Source organism: Branchiostoma lanceolatum, chromosome 9 (assembly GCF_035083965.1).
Source record: "Branchiostoma lanceolatum isolate klBraLanc5 chromosome 9, klBraLanc5.hap2, whole genome shotgun sequence".
NCBI lineage: Eukaryota > Metazoa > Chordata > Leptocardii > Amphioxiformes > Branchiostomatidae > Branchiostoma > Branchiostoma lanceolatum.
The window spans coordinates 10,183,602-10,198,234 of NC_089730.1; the positions used below are offsets into that span (position 1 = coordinate 10,183,602).

At 40.8% G+C, this 14,633-nt stretch overlaps 2 protein-coding genes across 6 annotated transcripts; both read right to left on the reverse strand.

The window, feature by feature from the left end:
* Positions 1-4: 4 nt before the first annotated feature.
* On the reverse strand, positions 5-2,344 carry LOC136441224 (noelin-2-like). Its single transcript, XM_066437379.1, has 3 exons — positions 1,824-2,344; positions 683-1,258; positions 5-351 (listed from the first exon to the last, which is right to left on the reverse strand). The coding sequence occupies exons 2-3, from the start codon at positions 1,254-1,256 to the stop codon at positions 5-7; spliced, it is 921 nt and encodes a 306-aa protein (XP_066293476.1). The 5' UTR covers positions 1,257-1,258; positions 1,824-2,344.
* Positions 2,345-2,464: 120 nt separating this feature from the next.
* Positions 2,465-13,150, reverse strand: LOC136441222 (zinc finger protein 665-like). Of its 5 annotated transcripts, none has more exons than XM_066437374.1 (10): positions 13,033-13,150; positions 11,047-11,516; positions 10,117-10,287; positions 8,649-9,143; positions 7,953-8,141; positions 7,503-7,553; positions 6,739-6,942; positions 6,316-6,407; positions 5,851-5,982; positions 2,465-4,260 (listed from the first exon to the last, which is right to left on the reverse strand). In XM_066437374.1, the coding sequence occupies exons 2-10, from the start codon at positions 11,497-11,499 to the stop codon at positions 3,954-3,956; spliced, it is 2,094 nt and encodes a 697-aa protein (XP_066293471.1). In that variant the 5' UTR covers positions 11,500-11,516; positions 13,033-13,150; the 3' UTR covers positions 2,465-3,953. The 5 variants fall into 5 exon arrangements, with proteins under 5 accessions (XP_066293471.1, XP_066293472.1, XP_066293474.1 ...); XM_066437375.1 differs by lacking the exon at positions 13,033-13,150 and adding an exon at positions 12,166-12,933; XM_066437377.1 differs by lacking the exon at positions 11,047-11,516 and having other exon boundaries at positions 13,033-13,137.
* Between the last annotated feature and the right edge of the window lie 1,483 nt (positions 13,151-14,633).

Sequence of the window (14,633 nt, forward strand, 5' to 3'; positions counted from 1 at the left end):
AGTTTTAATTGACTGTGGAAGGAAGGTTTTCATATATGGCCGTTCTGGTGGCAAGGTTATACTTCACCATTGTGCGGGAGTTGAATTTGGTATAGTACAAACTCCCATTGTACATGACATGCCCTGTACCAGCCCAGGGCTGAGGCAGTGTGTAGGGAGTGCAGCCCCACCCTGATTGGAAGTCCCAAACCGTGGAGTACTCTGGGACAGAGGTGCCTTTATAGCCACTCATGTACCAGACATTATCGGTGCACGTTGTTCCAACCGGGTCTGTCATCCAGGCTCCGTATGAGTCGCCACGTTGGACCACGATCTCTGGCTCTCCCACGGATGTCAACATCCCCTTGCAGCCTGAAGACAAAATGATAGTTTAGTGGTGTTACTAGATAGGAACTGTCACACTGCCTAAAAGAAATGTCATTTCATAACAAACATAGAGAGGGCTGCAAGGAATGTGATTAGATCAAGAAGTAACCTTAGTTAGAGTGACAATACACTCTCTAAGTTTGGATATGGGGAGAAACTAGAAATCTACTTTAAACAGGTTCAGATAGATGGATCAAATCTTAATACTGTATCAAGACCACAAGTTACAATTATGATCATTGTGAACAGTAAACCACACTTGAAAGAGCTTCAACATTCATCATTCTACATGAAACTATGGCGGGTCAACACATACCTGCATTGGGATAGGGAGTCAATCTTCCTTCACACCATTTCTGTTTGAAGAGCACAGGGGCAATGTATGGGGTCAACGATCGTGTCATGGTGCTGTGTGCACCTCGATACATCCTATTCTTCTGTCGAAGCCATCCTATGTCCACAGTAGACATGTTTGTGGGACTCCTTGACCAGGACGACAGTTGAGCAGAGGTGGGGATGATGGGGGCTGAGTTTCCTGTGCCAGTTCCCAGCAGACCGAGGTTGTTTGTTGTGAAGTTGTTTTCCAGCAACACATCAATCTTCGCATTCATGACACGAAGTTCGTTCCTCAGGCCCTCCAGGTTTTCTGTCTCTTGCTTCACTTTCTGGACGTCTTGTGCCACGTTGGAGACAGCCCTGCTCACATTCTTGATCTCGCTTTCCTGGTCCTGTTCCTTCTTGATGACCATGGTGGTCTCGTAGCTGCAGGATTCGTCCTTCTCACACTGCTCACGGAACAGGTTCCACTGTTCGAAGTTGTCAGTCGACATGTTCTGACACTCGCCAAGTGCCATCAGCACAAGGACAAGAAGAGACGCTATCAGTGCCATATCTGGAACAATAGATGAGCATTACAGATTAGAAGTTATAAGTAAGCCTAGTCAATTTACTTCTGAGTAATTAATGCTACATCAAAATAGATAGAAAATGTGCCTCAAGGTTTTCAAACTGCATTGCCCTTTTGTAATACTTAACATGTTTACCAACTCTCTTTCTAATACTTCTGGCACAACTGCATTCAGATTGAGAAAAAACATCAGCGCATCTCAAACATGGCATAGATGGAAATGTTTCGTAGATGATATCTTTTGAGTCAGCTAAGTAAAGGAAGTGATCAGTGGACATTCTAATTAAAAATGTGAGAAGTGTGGGAAGAGGAAATTAGAAGAACAAGTCCCAATGTGCAATACACATTTCAGGCATGGATAAACCTATAGTAATTAAGACAAGGTCAAAGATCTGAAAATGAAGAGAATGTCTCCTCAAGCAAAAAATTTTCCATTTCTACTAGTGACATTTTGAACCAATTCCTACTTTCTTGATAAAACTTCCTGACATCACAAAGATTGAAAAGAAATATAACGTAGGTGTGCTAAATCCTAAATAATCCAACTTACCTGTGTTTCTGTAAGCCACCGCGTCTGCAGGAAGTAAAAAGTCCTAAACGAGTAGACAGCAGTGATGTTGTCACCGCTGTGCCTGCCAAGAAACTAGTTCTGAACTGCGCAATTTCCAGCTTTTATATTTTCTACAGGAATTTACTTCCGCGTAAAGTGATCTTCTTCAAGTGTTAAGTCGGTGTACTGCATTACGTCTGCATACAGTATGACCAAACAAAAACATCATCCTGTGTTGCTATTGGTTGACCTTTTGCTCCCAAGTCTGCTTCATCAGCAGTGTCTTTCATGGTACACTACCTGCACCTAACCTTCCTTTGTCCTTGCAAGACATATTGTTTTGACAACATTACCTGTAAAATTGTTTTCCACAACCATTTTCTAAAGAACAAGAAAGTTTTCTTAAATGTTAACATTTTTAAGGATGTCTTATCGCTGTTATTTGATCATATTCAGTGTTTCTACAGCACAAAAAATTGTGTTTAAAGACTTGTTCCTCAAACTGACACCCAACCATTTAAACAAGGCCTGATGTTTACCAAGTTCCCATTCAAGCTTCAATTCAGCTGTTGAGTAAAAGTATAATGTGACTAATGTATCACGGACACTCACATTTCCTAAATGTACCAGTGCGACAAGTCTGTGGTGCAGTCCACTGCTGACATTTATTCACCTTTTCAAGCTTGTACAGTGTGAAAGTCAAGCAGTTTGAGCCCCCCCTCCCCTTTCATGTGAGAAACAAAATTACAACTCAAAGTGTACTGTGTTTTATCATTAGTCTACATTTTGATTTCAGACATTCAGTCATGGCAAACTAGAAAAAAGAGAAACAAAATGAGTAAATTACTCAAAATCTGAAACCTTGCCGATCATTAATCTATCCTGATATGATACAACACAAATATACATACATCCAAACCACCAAATCAGAAGTTAAACCTGAACAGCTCTTGGCTACTGAGTTTTGCAAGCCTTCATATAGCCTTATAGTCACAAGGCAACATCACTACTTTGCTCCCTTTTGTGCAGAAATCAGAAGGAAAAGTCTATGTTGAAGTTGTAGCCATGTTACATTAGTGTCAAAGATTCCCCTTTATACAAAGCAGATAAAACAGTTATATTAAGTCAGGTACCATATTTTTTTGGTTGACTGTGTAAAACAATATTCTATAAAGTCAGATGGCAGGAAAATTGTTCAGCTGACGAGCCCGCAAGCTCATTGGGAGTAAAACGCCCAGTATTCTGAATCATTGCTCAATTTTTAGAGATCAGCCAATGTTAGGAGCTCCCCGAACCCCATCCAATATAATGGGGTAGATTTTCAGGCGAAAAATAAGCTTCAGTCTGGCATATTTCTTAATTTCTTCTGGCAATCAACAAAATTAATACGGCTGAAGCTTTTTGACTGTCTGACAGTGGCTTAAGCTCTTAGAATAGCACAACTCACAGGAATTACATTAATGATTAAGGCAACTGTGTGAAAGAGCAAATAAGTAGTTACATGAGCATTCAGTTAGCAGCTTTGTTTACACACATTGTAATCCTTACAGTACTAGCACTTTTGCTACATCACACAGATACACACATTACAGCTACTGAGGGATGTCACTTCAAAATTCCTATGTATAAATACAGCCTGTATGACATCAAATACTTTCTAGTCATAAATTAGATGTCTAGGACATTATCACCGCAGCACATCAAAACAATTCAACTAGTTCGTCTGCTCTTTTCTTGCTAGTTACAAGGGCACTTGGAAAAAGGCCCAAAACTGCTAGTGTTTGACATTTCAGGAGAAAATTCCAGCACCTTTATCTAGGAAAAACATATCAGAGTATTATTTCTCTGGCCAATGACAGTGATGGTCAAATAACAGACAGCAGGGGAACACCAAATCATTTATACAAGACCATTGAGATGCAATAAATACAGCAATTGTTAGAAATGGCCACAGCATCAATAAAACAAAGATACATCCTTGACAGAGGTATTGTAAGGTCTGGCATCAATGTTCAAGATTATCTACACTCATTATTAAGATCACGGTGTACTGAATAGACTGAAGAATGCAGAACAATCATCTACACCACACACATGTACTGTATTGTTGTAGTGGAGATATGTGTCCTTTCACCACATGTGCCTCTGTGTGTGTCGAACCCACTCCTCCTGGATATCAAACTGCCGTCCACAGTAGCGACACTCAAAGATAACAGACTCATACTCCAGTTCCTCCTCCCCGTCTAAGCCTACAGTCACCTCCTGCCCGATGTCGGACGGTCCCAAGTCTACATGAAAGGTCTCCTGTGGTTGGCTGATGGGGGTTAGGTTTGGTTTGATGATCATGGTTGGCTGCAGAGGCTTGCGGGTGTGGCTGCGCTTCACGTGGCGCTCCAGGACTCTCCGCTGATTGGTTGAGAAGGGGCAGTGATCACATCTGCAGGAAGAAACAATTTCATGTCATGTCATGTTACATGGTATGCTGTTTAGTGTTATGATGCTGAAACCTCTTTTACACAACCATGTACTTCTTAATGTGTTCTTTGACAAGCATATTTATGTTTCGCCAACGAAACATATTGTTTTTGTCAGGTTTCTTCTTCTCCTTCTTCTTCTCCTTCTTCTTCTTCTTCTCCTGTCAAATCTTCAAATCACTTCTTCTCGGTCGTCCGTCGACCAAATAAGCTGAAATTTGGTATGCAGGTAGAGTACGTGTATACCCCTAGACCCTTTTTAAATTATTTTGATATAAGTTTTTAAAATGATTTTATGGAGGTTTTTTGGTCATTTTCAGACAAAAGTCACACATTATGGCCTCCAGTGCCGTGGTGTTGAAACCTGAGGACCTGAAATTTGGTTTAGTTGTGCATTGGATATTTACCATTATTTTTTTTGGCATACACTACTTCAAAATGATTTATTTTGCAATTTTTTGATGCAATTTTTCGTTATTTTCTGTCGGGGCCAGCAAGAACTAGGTCATACTGTAACATAAGCCCTCCTACACTTCCCCGTGTCTGGGACTTAAAACCAAGCAGATGTCAGGGGGTACCTATACTAATGGTATTACAGAAAGTTATATGTACCTTATGTTACATGGTACGGATGTTATATTTGAGATGTAGGTACCTATAGGAAAGGTGACTACACCTGACAATTACTTATGCTAATGAGGACCTAATTCGCATAATGTATGCATAAAGTTGTATGTGCCTTACCGTAAATGCTGCGGATGTCATCTTTGACATGTAGGTACCTTTAGGAAAGGCGAACACACCAGGCCATAAATTATGCTAATGAGGACCTACTTTGCATAATCGATGCATGAAGTTGTATGTCCCTTACCGTAAAAGCTGCGGATGTCATCTTTGAGGTGTATGTACCTTTAGGAAAGGCGAACACACCTGGCCATAAATTATGCTCATGAGGACCTCATTTGCATGATTTTTGCATAAACTTTTAATTCCCTTACCGGAAAAGCTGCAGATGTCAGATTTGACATGATCGTACCGTTACCAAAGGTGATCACACCTGGCCATGAATTATGCTAATGAGGACCTCATTTGCATAATTAGCGCATAAACTTGTATTTCCCTTACCTTGACAACATGTAGGTATATGTAGGAAAGGTGAAAGCACCTGGACATAACTTATGCTCATGAGGACCTCATTTGCATAAATTATGCAGAAACTTGGATTTGCCCAGGAGTTATTTTGGGACAGCCCACTTCTTGCATGAGGAGTATGGGCGAAACATCCTGAATTTGCTCTTAAAGCAAATGACGGCCAGTCTAGTTCTCTAACAAAACAGCAAGACACTGTCTTTATTCACACACTACTGCCAATCTGGTCCAAGCACAGACTGGAGATACTAGTAGTAACCTGTGACAAATAAGAATGTTTAGATTCCCAGGTCAAACATAACAACAACTGCTGAGAAATAACTGCTGTTACTGCAATATACTGTTAAACCATAGCAAAAGCTTACATTTTGGAACTTTACTGGGAGAAGACAGGAATCACTGACCTGTACTTGTTCTCTCCCATGTGTCCCCTGATGTGGTTAGACAGGCCGATCCCTGACTCAAACGTCAGGCTACAGAAGGTGCAGTGGTGCTTCTTGTTAGCATGTTCCTGCACATGGGTGATGTAGCTTTTCCTGTATGGAGGAATAAGATACCATCAGAAGATTCTGTTTCTTCTTGACTTTTTTGTGGCAATACCTTTGCTAGTAGCAAAGGTATCAAAACATAAACATATACTCCACAAAGAAATTCAACAAGAAAAAGGTTTATCTTTATTCCAAATCACACATTGCTTTATCTATTCACCCTTGAAACTTGCTAGTTTACCAATTCGGGATTCCTATGTCTATGCCCAGCTATAGAAACAAATATAAAATGTCAAACTGGACAAAAAATTTAAAGAAACTCAACAGGAGTATGTTCTGAACAGAAAATGAAAGTTAGGACAGTGTGTAAATGGGTCTCACCTGTTGTCGGTGGTGAATTCACACACACTGCAGTCAAAGGTTTTCTCACTGTGGATGCGGAGGTGGTTTGCCAGGGACAGTCCATTGTTAGCCTGTGGAGGGAAGATTGTGTCAGCTACAAAATGTGTTCTGCAAACTTTGACATAAGGTTAAAAGATAACACTAGAGTTATGAGAAGTAAGAGACGCATAACATCTCACACAAAATAACGTGTTTGAAACTGCCCATGAAGACACATGGGACTGATAAAATTTAGTCTATGCTGACAGGTGGTCATCAAAACCAGTATTCTTAATCCTTGTGTCAATGGGACAAAAGTATCTAAGAGACCACATTAGTCAGGTGGTCCTTATGTAGAGTTGGTCACTTTTCACTGTACATCATAATCTTTACAACCTTTGTAAACACATACAATACACCAACCTGGAAAGGACAGAAGTTACACTGGAACTCCTGTAGCTTGGAAGCCGGGATGGGTAAGAGGGAGTCGTCCTCATCACTGTACAAGTCATCCTCCTCACTGTCCTCCTCACTCTCGCTGGCCTCCTGTTTGTAGGTGTTCTGTTGGACTGTGATGGTCTGAGGGGTAAAGGTCTGGCCCTGGATCAGCTGCTGGGGCTGGTGCTGCTGGGGGGGGGGGGGGGGGGGGGGGCACATGTATGAGTTTGTAATACATGAAACTAGCTATAGACTACATTTATGAATCAAAGTTGAACTGCGAACGCCAACACTCATTTGTGGTGGCATTATAGGTTCAACTTTGATTTAGAATGAACTATAGAAACAGAGATGAACTATAGATATATAGACTGCATTTTATACAGTACATGTACTTGTTTTAGGCTACCTCTGCAGTTACGTATGTATGTTCAAACTATCCTTGTATATTTGACTTTCATACATGTACCTGCAAAACTGCACAAGTGTTAAGTAGTTTCTATTATTATCACATCTCAACATTTTAACATTTCATCAAAGAAAAACTTGTGTAAATGTGCTTGAGTTTAACACCAGAAAAAAACTTAAAGAAATACCAAAAAATAGAAATTTCACTCATGGAAGTATGGATTCTTGGAAAACTAAGCCAAACTTGACCAACCACGCATTTCTAAGATTTGAGCAGTTACTACATTTGGTCCATTACAACCTATAAAGCTGAGTGTTAACATGACATAAATAAAACATACCTGAACTTGTGTGATCACCTTCCCAGAAAAGTATGAACCCTGCTCCTGTTGCTGATACAAAGAGACGAGAAAGAAGTTATAAACAAGACTGAGTGTAGGAGAACAGAAAGATGATTAAAGTAGGTGCAACTAATGAATTCAAGAGATCAGATGAAAATGCTTCCATTAGTGTTACATAATGATTTTGGAAATACTAAATTGAATTTCTACTGCCCACAGCAAAAAAAATTGACTGCGACCTCTAGATGAAATTTATACAGAGATCGGCCAAAGTTCACAGATCCCAGAGCCCTTTCCAGTATGATTGGGTACATTTTCAGGTGGAAAATATGCTCAAGTCTCTGGCGATTTTTAGAATCAGTGACTTTTTGGCGACACACAAAAACGTCCAAAGGTCAGACTGTGGGCATAACAGTAAATTTTATATTGGGTGACAATGGCAAATCTCACCTTCAGCCTACGAGCAGCATGTGATCGCAGATGCCTCTGTAGCAGCCAGTTCTGGATGAAGGCAAACCCACACTCCTCACACTTGAAGGGGCGCGGTCGCTCCAGCTGGTTCCTGGCAGCCCGCAGCAGACTCCGAGCCAGCAGCTGCTGCTTGTTCTTCCCGCTGTACTGATGGGTCTTAATGTGGCGCTGGGGGGGGGATAATATTTTAAGTTCATCAAGAAATGGTCCATATACATGTATGATGGCCTGAGTACAACAACATTCACATACAACAGGAAATGGCATTTGTGAAAATTTACAAAACCTTCTCCCTGTTGTCTAACTATGTAACCAATAGGGAATTGGGTACCAAACGGCTACTTTAGAGTGCTAAAGGATAAAAACAATAAATCCACTTTGGTATTAACCCTTCTTCCTGCAGTTGGCTCCTCCATACAGTAAATTTACGTCGGTTACAAGTTATAACACACGTCAGCAGTTACTCCAAATTCCAATTAAGTAGCCTTCAATTGTTCATCTCAAAGACGACAAGCTAAACTTGCATTATCTTTGGCATGTTTTACGATTTCAGGAAAACTATACAGGCTTGCTGTCAAAATAGCATTATAACTGTTACAATAACTTAAATGGCACTAAATAATATATGAATTCATCTAATGGAGACTCACATATCATTTATAACTTCTTACTTACCTGTAGAAGCCAGTTATGAGTAAAGGCAAATCCACACATGTCACACTGGAACGGCTTGTCAATCAGACTGCCGGGGACGGAGTGGCGGCTTGGGCAAGCCATGCTCACTTCGTCGTCATCGTCTTCATCATCTCTGCTCCTTCTTTTACCTGCATTACCGCGGGACGAAGACCTGTTGGGGCTTTTTGGTGAAGTTGGTTGACTTGGTTGAAGAAGGTTGACTTGGTTGGTGAGGTTTACTGTGGCTGGCTGTGGTTGGCTGGTGCTTGCAGACTGTATGGGGATGGTGATATTGACTGTCTTGGGGGCCCAGCTTGTTGCCACAACCGGTATAGCTGTGGTTACAACTGTCCTGGCTATGGTTGCTATTTGCTGAGCTGAGCTGGGTGTGATGAACACTTTCTGTAAGGGGGGGCGCTGGGGTGGGGGGAAGCCTTTGGCTATAAGAACGGGCACCCTCTGGGTAGTGTTCATTTGAACTTGAGCCTGCATTGGCTGGAGGTCGAAAAGATACAAAAGACATACAACCATTAGTACATGTACATCAAATCAAGACAACCAATGTTTAAATGGAACACTTCTTCTCTAGTTGTACATTAGTACAGGCATCAAAAACGCTTATACAAGTACAAGTAATATGATGTATTACACAAACCACCACACAACAAGGGTAATTTAGCCCAACAATGTAAACCTAACAGAAAAAGTGCTCCATTATTATCTATAAATTCTATTGTATCATTCAATTTATCATATCACTTATCATGGGAAAGCATTTTTCAATATCCTTCATAATAGGGCTCCATACACTCTGTATGTTGAGTGGGTCATGAGAAATAAATGCAGAAAATTCTCTGGATCATATGTCCCTTGTTTTTTTAAGATGAGCATTGTGCTCATATCACTGGAAAGCATGTCTGTTGTCCTTTTGTAATGATCATACTTTTGTGTGGTAAACACCATGGCTGATTTCGTAAATGGGCCTCCCAAAAAGATTTCCTACCAATGTGAAATAGTGTACGGGCAGGAAAATTTCTGCTGTTTCGGTGACCAAGTTACTTAATTTACCCCCGTGAATGAATGAGTGTACACTGATAGCAAGTTGCATACAATTGTTAAGGGGTAATAAACAAGCTTTCCAATGATATATAACACATGGGAATTGAAATAGAAACAACAGAGATATGATCAACTGGAGTGAAGGATGTATTTGAAATGTTCTATCCATGCAGTCTTGGAGCAATCTTGTGGTCTTGTAACTTTTTAATGGGTAATGTCTTGTTATGTGTAAACAAAGCTGTAATATACTTTATGTATGTAAGGCACAAGTCAGCCTTTGGCTGCAATGTCATTTTTATCAATAAACCATTTTGATTGATTGATTGATTGATTGACTGGATACTACTACTACTACTATTGATCGATCAATCAATTGATAGCAAAAGGATATCTATAAGTTGTACCGTACCTGTGCCTGGACGACTGTCACCTGACTCTGCGGCTCCACTCTAGTCTGCTGTGCTTCCCACGCTGCCTGTTCCGCGGCCCGTTGTTCTTCCCGCTCGTGTTTACGCATGTGGCGAGTCAGGATCCACTGGTGAGGGCACTTGTACTCACACTTGCTACACTGGTACCTCTCCTGCAGGGACAACACAGGAACAGTCTGTTGGCACGTGTAACAATACTGGCAGACAGATGGACATGTTGGTATTACTTTGCTGACATTTTTGGACAAAAAAATGTTACATCTATGGTCCTCTGAAATATTACCCGACCATTTGTGTGTATTTTATACCTTGTCTTGCTCAGATCATACTCATTGTAGGAAAAAAAATATAAGACATTTTACTGAGACACCCACATGCAGCCAAAGTGTTCATTGGCAGGAAAGGCGAAGCGGGTAACCAAAATCTTTTTATCAGAATTAGATGTCTTCTTTTGCGAAGAGGAGGAAAGAAACTCAAAGCCAAAAATGGCTGAAGGAATGACAGGGGGATTGAAGAGGGTGTCAGATTAGTTCCCATGTGTGGGCAGCATAAGTAGACCCTCTCCAACAAAGAACTGCATAAACGAGTTTACAAGGGTTCCCAGTACAGGAACATAATACGCACATACAGGTGGATTGACTGTCCACAGTATGCCTCTTATTCGCATGCGTGAGATCATTGGCAAGCAGGTAGATTAGAAGAATGAAAATAGCCACCAGAAAGACCCTTCTCCCCTAATCATGCATGGCTGATCACATTATGGTGAAGGTATGCATTAATCTTCCCATGTTGACACAGGAGCTGTCCAGTCGACAGTTTTCTAAGCAGCATGCCATGCAGCAGGCAGGGGTAGTGCATAGGGGGAGAGTTAGACATGCGCAGGGGAGGCAAACGGTGAAAGTTAGTCTCACCTTGTTGGCATGGATAGCCATGTGTACCTGTAGGTACTTCTTAGTGGTGGTACTGTAGGAGCACTTCCCATAGCTGCACTTGAATGGCTTCCCATCTGAGTGGCTCCTCCGTATGTGAGCAACCAGGTTGGCTTTGCGCAGGCACTCATACTCGCATTTTGGACACTTATGGGGCTTGGTCTGATCGTGTATGGCCATACTGTGGCGTTTTAGGTCGTACGCCTGCGCAAATGCGGACGGGCAGTACTTACACTTAAAGGGCTTTTCGCCTGTGTGGGTACGATAGTGGCGAATGAGGGCAAAGCGATTTTCACTCAGATATGGACACTGGTCGCATTGGTAGTAAACGCGTGGTTTGACACCGTTCACTGTGATTGGGGATGCGGTCGTTACGGGCACCTCCAGACTGGTGCTGTCAGCCACCATTTCTGTAACCTGATCCCCCTCCGCCATCACGGTTAGGCCTTGTCCTGAGGATTGGAGAAACAGTCCACATCAATCACGATTAGCACTTTATACACACACTCAACTCCCCTTACAGTGTTACACTTGCAGATTCCGCTTGATGTGTGGTTTGCACGGACAGAACTTCAATGAATGTATTTTCTGATCAAGCAAAATTGTCTGCATGGCACAATGACATTTCATAGTGTACAATTCATTCACTGGACCTCAATCAGTGCTTGATATACATGTATGATGTAGTGGTGTGCATAATCCAAAATGTTAGTTACTAGTATTTGCTGGATAAATACAAATGTCTTTCAACATGTCACTTGTTCCACAATTTACTAGTAAGCTGTGTTGCATACTTTCCTCCCAAGACGATTTTCATCACAAATGCGTTTAAAACTAATGAAAGTTTGAGGTTGTCTGCTTGATACACATTGTCTACGTAGCTATCAGACTACACTAGGAAATTGTGTGAAACAGCTCTAAAACATATTTTACCTATCTCTTCATTCTTTGTTATATTCCCAGCTACAACTTCTGCTCCAAATTTGCGCCAGCTGGTTGTTTGATAATTATGCAGAAATCCAGGACAGGATTCAAAAGATGGTTCAATTTGTGCACATGTATCATACAAATGATACATGGTATGCATGCATTTCAATCTACCTTCTGCACACAAATTATGATCACGAGTTGCCAGCAACAGCAAATTTGACAGCTGGTGAAAATAATACCCTTCTCCATTATTCTAGAATTCCATTGTTAGCATAACTCGAAACAACAACAATGCTTCATTTCAAGAAAAGCAGTCATGAGTAAAACATGGAAATTTGCAAGAAACAATTGAGTTGGCATGACACCCCAGTCGGTGCCCCTAATGAGATAGTTGCTGTGGGCGTTGTCACGCAGGCGCAGACTTCAATTGTCTGGGACATTTTGATTGACAGCTCCACCAACATGCACCACAACTGGAACCTCAAATGTCAACAACAATTCTATATCCACTAATCATGCTCAGACCTACACGTAAATGGGTTAAATTGGAGAAGCAGATGTTGAAATTGTCGTTTGTGCATTGCATTTCGCTTTTAAAGTGTACACGAGACGGATTTAGACTAACACAAAATGGCCGACTGGGTTGGCCACAGGACACAAAAGCCACCCTGTTGGAACAGCATAGCAACTAGGAAGGTAGGCAACCCCCACAAAACGTCACCAAACGTTCGATTCCCAGCCTGAAACTTCGTGCGTACGATCCTAGTACACAATTGAACATATCATACGATTGTTTGATCGTTAGGAGCTCGAACAACGGCGCAAGATACGATGTTGAGACAAGGCAGCGGTGGCCATGCCAGTTCGATCAACAGAACATGTTCGCCGTGCATTGTTTGCCAACTTGCACGCTACACCGAAACGAAACCGCAAAAATCCAACCATACGATCCATGAAAAGCGCCTACTTTACTCAAAATCACTAGAATGTTTTGTTATAGAGTTACCACCCGCATATGAAGCTCTGATATGGACTTACCGGTGAGAAAACGAGGGGAAACTGATGAATAATGCGCTGTGATCAAATCACCTCATTTGATATGTGGAAAGGCGATACGGGTCAAAGGTCGACCCCAGTCCCGGATGTTGATCAGCGCGTACCCAGAAGTCCTTGCGTGGACAAAAACTTTCTGTATCATTTTGCAAAGTTTGTTGTGTGTTCCTACTTGCCTTCTACAGAGATTGGGCCAGATTTTCAGTGTTTCTGGCGTAAACTTTTATACTTTGATAACATGTCAACAAATACACCATGACAGAGTTATTAATCTATATTGTCCACTTAAGTGAATTGCCAGAATGTGTTTTTTCTCTGCTGCACCAAATCAATTTGTTGGTTCTAGGAATCAAAACACCTCCCATTCAGGACATTTTTACTTACTATACATGTATTACCATTAAGCCATTCAACAATTTTCCAGTGCCCTTTATTATACAAAATGGCTTAAATGCCTTTATTCAGCTTTTGTCTGCCAATGTTTTTATGTTCAACATTTTTTTTTTCATGAATGGCATATTTCAAGTGCATATTTAAAAAAACAGAAATTTTGATAATTTTCAATCAACAGGTGTATCTACTGTCTGTTCTTTTCAAGCTGCAAACTTGAATAACCATTATTATACTTTATGTTATGCAAGCCCCTATCTTAACCCCAGACTTACTGCATGTTTTTACTGAAAAAAAAATGAAAACCCAAAAATCAAATTGGTGTGGCCTCATTGAAAAGGAAATCCTAAATTTGTCCCCCTTGATTTAGCCTTGACAAGAGGCTTTGGGTTAGGCTGCCTTTCAAGGGTTCAACAGGCAACTTAGTTCTTTATCTTGACAGTTTTGCTATTTCTTTATGATGAAAATCTGACACAAGGAACACATAGTCATCAGTGACTGATTAAGGGTATATTTTCCAATGTACACAGTCAGAGCACTCCAGGTATATCATTACAACTGGTTCTTATACATCCAACTCCACCAGTTTCCAAGCTAATGGTATGTATACTGAACTACACCCATGCCAAGTAGAGTAAAATATGTTCTTGCAAGTAAACTTTTCACATCAAGACTACTACCAACTAAAAGGGGATATACCAATTACCAACCTGCTTATACCACTGCACTACAGCATTTTATCTATCACAATCCTGGATTAATATGTTGGTATTAAGTTCCAACACTCGGTTTAAGTATGAACATTTTGTACAATATCCACATTTTCAAAATTATATCATAGTCTTGTCATCATGGAAAAATCTTTAATTATCAACATACACCCACAGCTGACACCAATACAGAAGGCCCAAATGTTGGGCAAAGCACTTTAACACCACAATCCATGTTCCCTTTTTTGTGTCATTCTCTTTGTTTCCCTTATAAAACTTTCACTCTAAGCTGGCATCAAAAGACCAAGTTTCTGCTACACTTGTTTATCTATTCAACTTTCTCTTGTAAATATCTACCAGTCAACTATCTACTCTCTGACTATAAGAATTGACCATTATAAGGCATTAATCTTTATCTATGCCGAAGTACATGTACTTAACAATTTTACTTGGTAAAAAAAAGCAACAAAATTTCACAAAACCAAA